The 12,321-nt window shown below is 40.6% G+C and overlaps 1 protein-coding gene across 2 annotated transcripts in view; it reads right to left on the bottom strand.

Moving 5' to 3' along the window:
- The window catches only part of SLC44A5 (solute carrier family 44 member 5), a 191,274-nt gene that overhangs the window by 166,145 nt on the left and 12,808 nt on the right, over nt 1–12,321 (bottom strand). Inside the window, exon 1 of one of the 2 annotated variants that reach the window (XM_025201818.1) lies at nt 11,176–11,329. The exons of the other annotated variant lie outside the window; for it this stretch is intronic. Within the exon in view, the coding sequence (XP_025057603.1) occupies nt 11,176–11,197 (22 nt within the window). The 5' untranslated portion in view covers nt 11,198–11,329. Of the gene's footprint in view, nt 1–11,175; nt 11,330–12,321 lie in introns of those variants that run through there. 2 annotated transcript variants of the gene reach the window in all.

The raw sequence follows: 12,321 nt of genomic DNA, 5'->3' as shown, positions 1-12,321 counted from the left end.
TCCCTACCCTCCAGAGTGTGCACTTCACCCCACAATTTAGTATCATCCACAAACTTGGACAGAGTACCATCACACCCACATCCAAGTCACTGGTGAAGATATTGAAGAGTGCAGGTCCAAGGACTGAACCCTGCTGGACCCCGCTACCCACATCCTTCCAGGTCATTACCAACCCATCTACTACCACTCTCTGGGTGTGACCGCTAAGCCAATTTGCCACCCACCTATAAACATCTATATCACAGCCTCTTAATTTATTTATGAGAATTGGATGAGAAACCGTATCGAAGGCCTTGCTAAAATCCAAGAAAATGACATCCACCTCTACTCCTGCGTCTAAGCATTTTGTGATCCTGTCATAAAACGAAACCAGATTGGTCAGGCTTGATCTACCTGCTCTGAATCCATGCTCGTTTCCCTGCTGCATTATTTTTCCTGCTGGACTCCCATAAATAGGATCCTTCATAAACTTTTCAAAGACCTTTCCAAGGATGGAGGCAAGACTGAATAGCCTATAATTACTCGGATCCTCCTTCCTTCCCTTCTTGAAAATAGGGACCACATTGGCCCTTTTCAAGTCCTCTGGGACCTTGCCCAAGCACCACGAGTGCTCAAATAGTCGTGCCAGTGGTTCTGCTATGACACCAGCCAATTCCTTCAGTACTCTCAGATGAAGCTCATCAGGGCCCATTGACTTGAACACATCCAGTCCATCCATGTGACTCTGCACCACATCAGTGTCAACAGTTGGTAGGCTGGTGTCCCTCTGATGCCAGTCTAAGAGCCCATTAGGAGACTTATCTTGACCCCTGTTCAGGAACACTGAGGCAAAAAAACTTATTGAATAGCTCAGCCTTGTCCCCCCTGTCTGTCATTATTTGCTCTTTGTTGTTTGCAGGGGTCCTATGCCTTCCTTTTACTCCCTACATACCTAAAAAAAGACTTTTTGTTGTCTTTAGTTTGTGTTGCCAGCCTCAGCTCTGTAGTTGCTTTGGCCTTTCTAACTGCCTCCCTGCAAGTGCAGGCCAAGTAGGTATACTCCTCCTTGGTAGCTTCCCCCTGCTTCCACTGCCTATATACGCCTTCTTTTTTGCCCTTAGGCTGGCTCCCCTGGATTTCCCTGTTTAGCCAAGGAAGTTTTTTGGCCCCTTTCCCCCTTTTCCCTTTTACTGAGATCGTCTCCTTCTACGCCCGAAGGGCTGAACAAGTTAGAGCACTTCCACCAGGGGCTTTTGAACATTTGTACTTAGCCAAAGATGTATGTGTTCCTAAAGTATTAAAATAAAAAAAGAATCAACAACAATAGTATTCAACATAAGTTCTACTAACTTGACTGAATATAACCTGTACATTTGAAGACCATCCCATGTAACTTCTTACCAAACATATTACAATCCAGGAAAAAACCAAAGACCAGTCTTTTTTATTTAACTACTGTTTGTCTCTTCCTATAAGAGATGTGAGAAGGATATAACTTTGCATATTGATATGTAATATCAATATATATTTTTTAATCTTTTGCTGTCCTCAACATTTCATTTCATTTTCACCATAAACTGTGGCTCCACTAAGTAAAAAAGGCACCAGCCTAATCAAAAGACCTGTCCCCTATACATCATTCAGCAAAGCACTTAAACACATGTTTAAGTGGGTTATCCTTGCACTTAAGTGTCATATTTATTGACTCCAGTTAGAAAAATAAGTAAGTTTGTTCTTGTCAGCACTAAAGAGTAGAAAGCAGCCTGGATACTAGTCTTCCTTGGCCAAGCAGAATGGCTTACTAAGTGCCTCCTTGTTTATGCCTGGGGACCTAGCAGGAAGAAAACAGATTTGTAAAAGTGGAAGTGGAGGCTGAAGTTGGTCCCCTCTCCTGCTGGGATTATGTTCAAGATGTTATGTTATGTTCTCACCCTTGGTCTTCCCTGATGTCAAGTCCCAGGTTGCATTTTCAGGACTGGTAGTATTATATAGACACACAGCTTCATTTTTACATGGCGTAGATGTGCTTCAGAGATCACCGAGGGTGTCTGCCATCACCTCCACAGCAATCCTGAGAGCACCACTAACCTGCCCCCACTTGCTCCCAATCTGCACATGCAACTTGCTGACAAAATGTGTTGTAGTTCCCATTAGTGCAGTGCAAGGAAGGGTGTGCCTAACACTGTTCTGGAACCCAATCCAGGCAGACATCCTAAAATCATCCTGGGCATGTGTCAAGTAGGAACTGCACAACATTTTTCAGCAAGTGACAGGTGCAGCTTGAGAACAAGCGGGATGGACTACTTTCTCAACAGCAGCCCCAAGTTCACAGCAGAGGCAGTACAGATATATTTTGAAATACAGAGAGACAGGTCACACTACAAAGCCACGTTTAGGAAACTGATGAATATTTGGGGCCTCAAGATAACAGCCATTTAAGCAGAAGAGTAGCATTACATATAAGAACCCTCCAATTACATTGCTGTAAGGTAACTCCTTTTCATGTTTTCCTTGGCTTTCCTGTGTGTGATGACTGACGTTAGAGGTTTGCTGCCAGACTTGCAATACAGGTATGAATGCTGGTTTGTTTATTCAACTTCCAATTTAAGAATTCCCACAAAATTAAAAAAAAAATCCCCAAGATGTACCACTGAAAATACATTTTCCTCTGTATCTGGCCAAATCTATGCTAAAATCTGATTTCCATTTCTGATATATGCAAAGTTGTATCACCCTGATATGAATGTGAGAAAAATGGTCCATTGTTGTTGTTATTCTATGCACAAGCTCAAAGACAACACTTTTACTTATGGTAAAAATAGCCCATTTTGATGGCCTGTCCCCACTTAATATTTTCTCCTTAACTGTTTCAATTTATTTATAAATATTTATGATAATTGTACTTGAATATTAAAATATTCCAGCAACTGCCCCTTGTACGTAAAGGGAAATTCAAGTAAAAACACATTTTAGTTGTTATCGAGAATCTCAGTCTTAAAGTCCAAATGTTACAGGTCTCTCCTGGAATCTGACTTGCCTTGGTCCAGCAGACAAAAGCAAAGGGCATTAAATCCCTTATAGATAGATCACTGTTACTATCCCTGGCTATAACATACTTTGGCCCTACCCCACAGCAGTAATAGCGTGTGTTAGGATAAAGTACCTGACATTCAGGGGATTTACTGGAGTAGAGGTTCCTAAATGTCATGCAAGCCCTATCACATTCCTGATAGTACCTAGAGAATGATATGCAACAGCACTTCAAACCACAGCACTCCTAGCAAAAGAGAATTTACTTAACCATACCTTGTGCTGTAAAGAGCCTGATAAATAATTCTCCTGTCTGATCAATTCTTATCTCAATCAGATGACTCAAGCTCCAAGAATGACAGGAGGCAATTAATCAATCATGCTTCTGGTATCTGAAGGAACACTTAATAAAATAAGAATTACTAAGAAAAAAACCCATCAATTGACTTGTTTATACTTGTTAAAGTTTATACACATATAGACAGAGTGTACGTGCATGTGTCCACATCCCTGTGTGCATCTATCCTATTGTACTCCCCAATTTTATGTTGCTAAGGCTAAAAAAAAAAAAGAAATCAAGCACTCAAAGCTGTGAAAATGTCAGAATTAAAATTGCCATGCAAACTTTTAGAGCCTCTTGTGGATATACATTACAATGTAGCCTTTAATTACATAATAACATTACCATAATATTAATTACATAATAACTTAACATTTCTCCCACCAAACTCCTGCCTCATTCAGTGGAGGTGAATGGTGCTTAATGAATGAGACAGCTGTTGCACTATTTATTCTGTCCTTATCAATTATGACCTGGTTTAGGAAAGCACTTAAGCACATGCTTACTTTTAAGTATTTACTTAAAGTTAAATATCTTCTTAACTATGATTCCTAATGGGTGCCTTTATGCACTGTCCCAAGCCTTATTTTCTCCATGGTGTTCTGTCCCTGCACTGAATTCCTAATTTCCTCCTGGGCTTATAATACCCAACCCTGTGCTATCTATGCCTCACAAACACTTGTGAATTCCTGTTAAGGTAGAGACAGTGGGGTACTATCCTTGTTTTATGGATAGAAAAGGGAGATTAGGGCAAAACATGAAAAAGTGTCTACTCATTTTCAGGCATCTCAATGACTAGGCATCCTACTTTAGACGCAAGGTGCTGATTTTTCAGAAGCTGTGCTTTTTCCCAGAATGAGAAAAACTTCTCTCACCCACTGAAAAATATCTTAAATCCTATTCTCATTAATAAGGAAGTACATAGAGGACTGAGGAATGGATCCACAGATATGCATAAGATTTTTGTATCGCACCCTTAGCAGGACTGAGAACCTGGATCCTAGTAGTGGCCATTGAGATTTGAGAGTCAAGAGAATTAAAACAATTTGAATGCAAAAATCTCATCTGGGGAATGAATATTGAAAGAAAAAAAGGAAGGCAACAAAGTCTGGCATAGGGGACCTAAAAACAGAGGAACTATAGCATAACTGGGTGTGTTTACACATGCAATTCATGTGACACAATAAAATCCAGCACATATTGCTTCAGAGTTTATTGTACCTGGACCAACGCCCAGGCGCTGCACACATGCCCAGGATGGCAGCACATTGGGCTGGGGCAGAGCAGCCCCTGCTGGCAGGAGGCCAGCCTACTACCCCAAGGCTGCTCCATACCACCTCAACGTGCTGTGGAGAGGCTAGCTGGGGTACAAGGGTGTCCTAGTGTGGGACAAATTGGGAGGCAGCCCCCGCACTGAAGCATCCTCATGCCTCAGCCAGCCCTGCCAGCATCTACATGTGCATTACTGCACACTAAATAACACCACCGCAGGCTAGTACTTCTGTTTACAAGTAGTAACCTACAGCAGAGTTAATCAATTTCCTGCAGCCAAATAGGGGCCACGTGTTGACACTGAGACTTTACTGTGGAGCTAGTTAGGCAGCTCCGCAGTAAACAGCTCATACAGATGCACCCACTGAGACTGAAACTAAATCTGAAAAAGCATTCAGCAAGCTGGGAAGAGAATCAAGGAAGACAAGCATCTTGGAAACCCAAGCTGGAATAAAGCAATAACCAGTGACTGCTCAGAGCATTTGCAGTAGGGCATTCCAGACACCTTAATCTGTGAGGACTAACATATAAACATTTATATTTAATACATTTTAATAGCTGGAAGAACGATTATTTATTTGTATGATAGCAGCATTCACCCTGCACCAGGTGTTTTTCAAACACAGAAAAGCAGAGACCATTATCTGAAGAGCTTGCAAGCTAAAAGATTTCACAATTCTATCTGCCAGTTATATAAGAATCACATTTTTTTAACACATGGAACAGTATGAACCCAGTGTATAACTATTTATCATATTCTCTGATATGAGTTTAAGGAGCTCGTAACAATAAAACAACATTAGCAGCTTCGTAACAGCATCTAAGAGAAGACATTAAAAAGATGAAGCACACATTACAACCAAGGTACAGTACATTAAAGGGGCAATTTTGCCCTTAGATGCAGACCAGATTTCAATGGGAATTATGCCTGAGCATCTGAGTGCACAATGTTTTCTGGAAAAGTCTGGGAGCAAACAGACAATATGCAGTCCTATGTAGAAAACAACTGGCATCCGCCAAAAAAAAGTATCTGCAAGGATTTGGGCTCATATTCTCTATCACAGTACAACCATTTTTTCTTCATTACCAGCAGAAAGTGGCTCTAAGGCTAACATAGCAAATGCCAAGAAAGTAACCTTACCATAGAAGGACTCTGAAATGGTATGATGGCAATATAGTAGCTCTTATACCAGCATCTCTCCCTGCAAACGTGTTGGGAGACATAACCTGAGAAAAGGAGGCACAACTGAGATTTCCCTAACCTCCAGCAGTCCCCTGCTATTGTATATGTCCCTTGGGAACATGCACAGGCAGCACAAATTAGAGTAGCATGGAGGTCAGGCTTGCATAAAGCTTTCACAGGACTGGGAAGGCACAAAGGTGTCTTTAAGGCTATTTTTGTAGCTTTGTACCTCTCTTGAGTTGTGCTGTATGCCTGTTTGCTGCAGCCAAAGATCCGGGCCATTAGATACTAACTTTGTAAGGAATTAATTGTTTGAAATTGGTGGCCAACAGAAAAATTTTCTACATCCAAGAAACGTATGATTTGCTGCAAACTATTAAAAGTCAAAGCCTTTCCATTACCTGTTAAAAATAAAAACACTTTGAAGCCATGAACATAACGATAAGCAGAATCATGACCAGCCATTCCCTGAATGAGGTTGTGAGGCCGGGGAATTAATTGAAACTGGAGAGTAATTCTTTTTTCCAGCTCTGTACATGCTGTGGCCAAGGCAATCTACAATCTCAGTGTAAACAATTGGCTCAATGCTGGCTGAGTGTAATTGGGACTGGAACATTAGCATAGCTGCAAAATGTCGCTGAACAGTTTTACAGTTGGCAGAGAAATCTAGACAGCAGTGGAGTAGTATATGTTAGCATATTCACTTTTTCTAAAGCATTTTATCAACTTGCATGGTCATATTCAAATCTGAATAACAATTGAAGCTGGTTAAGGAGTACAAAAGTGTTTAGCAAAGTGTTTTCCAAGAAACCATGGTGAATTCTCCCCCACTGTTATCCTTGAAATCACATTATTCATTGTTCCTGGGAGTTCAGATGATAACCATTAAAATGTTCACTGCAGTGACAATTTGTCTGCCTGGGACTTGTCTATGACACTAGCCTCTGTGATTTTTTTCTGGGCATCAGGCCCCCTGGATTTGTGACCATAATGGTAGGTCATTCTGGGCAGATATGAAGTAAGTTGGAAGTCTCATTTCATCTTGCTTGTATGAGAGAAATGAAATGGCTTCTCAGATAACAGTTTTTAAATTAATGTAATTAAATTGTGTGGACACACACTCTTATTCTGGTTTAAGAGTGGATTGTTATTGTATAATAAAATTGGATATACATTCAATGGAAATGAATGTGGCTTTAACCAAAATAAAAGCATCCACACAGAGGCACATCCACACAGAAGAATATGGGGCAGGGTTACCAAGTCTAGTACCCTGCATTCACAGGAAATTGTTAAATGAAAGAACCCCCATATTCACCACTTCTTACCCTCACTGACAATTGCAAGGAACAATACCCAAAATATCAACAACATGCCAATGATAAAATCTGGGTGATGAAGGCACTGCCAGCACCTTGCTACTGCAGTAGTGAAGTAGTGGTTAACGTATGCTCGCAAGAGCTAACAAAAGGACCATGCCCTGTGCTATAAAGGAAAGTAAAAAAATACAACTTGTGTTAAATTTACCTAAAGGAAAAAAATCTTGAGTCTCTTTCCCCATTGACAGCATTTATAATTTCACACCTTTCACAACGTGAAAGGCCACAAACTGATTAAAGATCACTTCAAATTGGACATAAGGAAAACTTCTTTACGAGTCAAGTGCCAAGGGTCTGGTACAGACTCCCCCCAGAGATGGTACAGTCACCCACCCTGGCGATCATCAAAAAGCATCCCAATGCCCACCTTGCTGGGGTCCTCTGACCCCGGTAGTCTTTCCTGCCCAAGTGCAGGGGGCTGGAGCTGATGATCTTGTAAGGTCCCTTCCAGCCCCTAACATCTATGAATGTTTAGCCCTTCAAGGAAGAGTCTGGTTAATAACAGAATTGTCTACTACACTTTACCAGTAAGCACAAAACACTGTGGTAGGTGTTCTTCTGCCATTAAATGGACAAGAAAAAGTCCCAGGGGCTAAATACAGACATTCAAAAAGCCCAAGCCTGAATTGATTCAGTTTTTGCAGGTTAATCTAAGCTGCAAAGATTGAACCAATAAGCAAATGAGCAGACATTCACTTTTGATTCAGGAAATGCAGTCACATGCCTGTATTGGCTCAAGCCAGAAGCCAGGGAGCACTACAGCAGGGCTCTCTGGCACACAGGCAGCATGGGTTGTGTGTTTATTTCATCTTCCTGCTGCCCCTGAGGTCTCTGAGATTTGCAGTCCAGACTCACAGAAGCAGGACCCTGCAGGGTTACTCATCACTTCCTCTTCCTGCTTCCAGATGCCTCTGAGATTTGTAGTCCATAGTCACAGCCAGCACTAAGTAAGCCAGCAGAGTGGGGCAGGGCAGGACAGCTCTGTACTTGGGGAAAGGTGAGTTTAAGCCCCCTCCCTGGCCACAGATCCCAGGTGGGCTTTGCCAGGAGGGATAGTGAGCCAGCCCTTACTGTTCCAGCTAGGGAGCAGAGGGGTGGGGCCAGCCCTGCTCTTCGTAGCAGACAACACAGCCCACCCAGGGCTGAAAAGCATGTTGGGATGCTAAGGGACTATGATTTAACTTGAACCAGGAAGCGGTCTGGGACAGCATTTTCATAAACCGGTTTGACCTAAATCAGGTAAATCTGATACTACATTCAACCAGGTTTATCTTAAGCCAGTTTCGGCCATTTTAAAACAGGTTTATGTTCACTGAACTTCTGCTATGTTACAGGTTTAAACTAGCTTCTGATCATTTAAACCAGTTTATGTGTAACTTCTTTCCCTAGCTAGGATGGGAAAATTACTACCTTTCCCATCAAATTCACTGTTGCCTTTTACAGTGAAATTATTACTTTCAATTTTAAATCTATAAAGAAAGATCCCTTGTGTCTTCTGAAGGCCAATTTTTTTTAATGTAAACCTCAACCAAAATTATTATTAACAATTTGTGCTTATGTACTCCATTTTATCTGTCTCACATGCCTTTAATACATAGAACATGCAGGAGAACCATCATTATTGTTTTGCAAGGAAGTTAAGATACAGAATGGTTAAATTTACTCAAGGTCAGATGCTTCAACTGCAGCCCAGCATGTGCACATAAGTAGCCCTACTGAATGTAAATTGTAAATGTAAAAGCATTTACATAGGATGGTTTTGTGTTTTGCTGGATCAAAGCCAAAATCAGGAACAGAAGCCAGGTCTCTGAAGCACAGTCTCTCTCTCTAACTACTTCTCCCACTCCCCCACCCCTCCAATATTAGAAAATCAGTTCTAACAATCTTGCAGGAACTTGTATATTCTCTCTAGTGGTGTCTTATTTTCCTCTTCCTCAATAGGTTTAAAAGTTTACAGCTGGAATTCTTGAAAAGTCAAAATAGTTGACTGATATTGCCTACAGGCTGGACTCCACGTACTTTGGGGGCAGGATCAGCTCTTTGTATCTTTGTTCCCTGACAACAGACACCTATCATACCAATATTTTGAGGACTGCAGCAATCTGTGAATGTTTCACATTTCTAGATGAGTCAATGCAGCTGGTATGTGAAGAACTAAGATCACTGATCACATGACAAAGAACATGTTTAGTCTGTAAAGCAGCATTTAGAAATATGGCAAACTCCCTCTCCCTCTTTTCATCTTACAGCCCCTCTGTGATGCGAGATAATCATGTTAATCTCTTTCCTCTACTAAACAGAAGCCTGATTTGGAGTTGGATTATTTTTATAGTACCTAATTAGGTAATTCATATTTGCAAATGCTTACACACCAATGCAAAAACAGTCTGATTGTAATAACTAAGCAGTTCACTTCACTATGTATTTGACAGAAACAACAACAGACTTTTGATTTAACTATCTGATTATGAATAAAAGTTGATTGGTCTTAATATATAATATAAATATACTGAACCAAATTGCAGAGAGCCCTAAAGTGCATATACTGTATAAACCGCAGATATTACACATCAAATGTAGCAGAAAACAAAAACCAAAAAAGGTTTAGGTACAGTCTGATAGATGGAACTAAAGTTACAGTCTGTATTACCTACAAAATTGTTTTTAAATGACAAATAAAACTTGTGATCTAATACTCTATCATGTTCATCTTTATTCTGTCTTCTGCCCAAATTCATACTAACAGAGCTAACTACCTCGTTGCTCATTATAGGAAAAGATAGATATCTGTACACCTCTAGGCAAGGGACATACATTACACATAAAACATATAAGGGAGCGGAAACTGGTTCAAATCTGTAACACAACAGAACTAGGGAAAGAAGTTACATATAAACTGATTTAAGTGATCAGAAGCTGGTTTAAACCTGTAACACAGCAGAAGTTCAGTGCAAATAAACCAGTTTTTAAATGGCTGAAACTGGCTTAAAATAAACCAGAACGTAGTATGTTGAATGTAGTATCAGATTTACCTGATTTAGGTCAAACCGGTTTATGAAAATTCTGTCCCAGACCCTTTCCTGGTTCAAGTTAAATCACAGTCCCCTAGCATCCCAACATGCTTTTCAGCCCTGGGTGGGCTGTGTTGTCTGCTACGAAGAGCAGGACTGGCCCCACCCCTCTGCTCCCTAGCTGGAGCAGTAAGGGCTGGCTCACTACCCCTGAACTCTGGCTCCTGGTGGAAGAAATAACAAATCTATCCACTGTCAGTAACCAAAAGAGGTTGAGAAGGATTTTAAGAACTTCTCTCTCAACCAGAGAAGTGTGAGTCCTGCTCCGAGCACCTGCTAGGAAAAAGAAATAAGTAGGCTGGATCCAGCCAGAGGCTCCAGAGAAGGTGGATTCAATCTGTGCTGAGAGTAGCTCTCAGAGATTTAAATAACCCCAGGAAGAGGGCAGTGGATCCCGCATAAGCTGGAGTTTCGGGCATGAATGTCACAAATTGAGCATTAAGACCTGAAACAGTAAAGATGTTGAGGAGCTGCTTTTTTTCATTTCTGTTTCCTTTCTATGGACTCAGAATATAAGTTCTCACAGACAATGCAACTGATTTCCAGTTGATTTGCATAATATAATGTGTATATATTGTGATTTTTAATTGTTTATTTATACTGTTTTCATTCATTGTTTGTTTTGCATTTGTGGTAGTACAATTTTGGATATTTTTTCTGTTTTATTCTGATTCATTATTACAAGCCAACTTTAATGCCAATTATTCTGTACTAGGTGCTGCTGGTATATACATATAGTAAACCTAGAGGAGTTGTGTAAAAATATTGCAAAATCCTTACAATAGAACATATTCAAACCCTTGAACTTTTTTCCTGGCTCAACATTCTTATTAGTTAAGATGCCCCAGGCATGGGTTTTTTTGCACAAGGCCTTTTTTTTTTTTTTGGAGTCCCTGCCCAGCCATCCTCCTGACTAGTTACCTTCTCTTTGCCGTTGATCCATCAGTAGCTGCCTATTCCTTCTTTCCTTCTGCAGCTGTCCTGTGTCACTTCGCTATGCATACGCTGCTGGCTGTGCACTGAAGCTTATTGCCTCATGGAGCTATGCACAGAGAAGGAGGGGGAAGGGCATGACAGATAACTAGAGAAGGGAAGTTGAAAAGCAGGACCGCAACCAGAGAAAAACCTACACGAGAAAGAGGGGGAGAGAAGGAGACAAGCAATGAAAGAATAAAAGAATGAGACAGGCAGAAAAGGGGGGAAAGGTGTGAAGGTGAAAAGAGAGGTGATCAGACACCAGAGTGGTGTAGTTGGCCTGTGAGACACAGGGATGGACAAATTAATGAGAACAGAATAATCATAAGAAAGGAGAAATGGGTCCAGAAAGAAAAAGGAAAACAAAGGGGAAAAACTGGTACAAAAACCTTCTAAATGCCTGAATTTCAACATACACATTGCCTGTTACATCTTTGTGTCATGTCCTTGGAAGACATCCCACTGTTCTGCTAATTTAGGCTGGTGTCTGGTACTTTTGTTGATTAGCCTTGGCTTAACGCCTCTCCCATTAGGAATCTAAAGTCAATAGGGCAAACAGTGTATTGCTATTATAGAACATTTTTCATTGAATTTCAAGGGTTTTTTTTAATTCCACCCAGAATATGATTAATACTAAAATGTTTCAACAAAAACAACCCAATTCCTTTATTTAGTTCAATTGTGACTTAGCTTAACCTAGCCACAGCTCTCAGGCTTCAATGCCTAAACATGAGACACTGGTTTTCAATACAAGTAAAAAATGCTTTGGTTCAAAAATATTCCCAGAGAGGAAGAAAAGACAACAAGGAAAAAAATGAAATGATGTCAGAATTTATTTGTGTGTACATTTAAAGCACCCACAGTTTCAGAATCAGTATTTATGGCCATCCCTATGGTGGAAACTATAAGTTTTGTTGACAAAAACTTTATTAGGGCTTCAAAGGAAGAAAGAGTTGAAAGAAGGGATTGAATACAAACCCCTGTCCTTCAATGCAGGCAGAAAAAAAATTATCCCCCCCCAGTTTTGGAGCAGTGATTGGAGAGAGCTCTTCTTTCATTTCAATCTGATTTAGCAACTGAGCTTGATAGAGC

Source organism: Alligator sinensis, unplaced genomic scaffold (genome assembly GCF_000455745.1).
Source record: "Alligator sinensis unplaced genomic scaffold, ASM45574v1 scaffold853_1, whole genome shotgun sequence".
Taxonomy (NCBI): Eukaryota; Metazoa; Chordata; order Crocodylia; family Alligatoridae; genus Alligator; species Alligator sinensis.
Note: the sequence above shows the minus strand (reverse complement) of the source record. Positions and strands in the feature narration are given on the sequence as shown.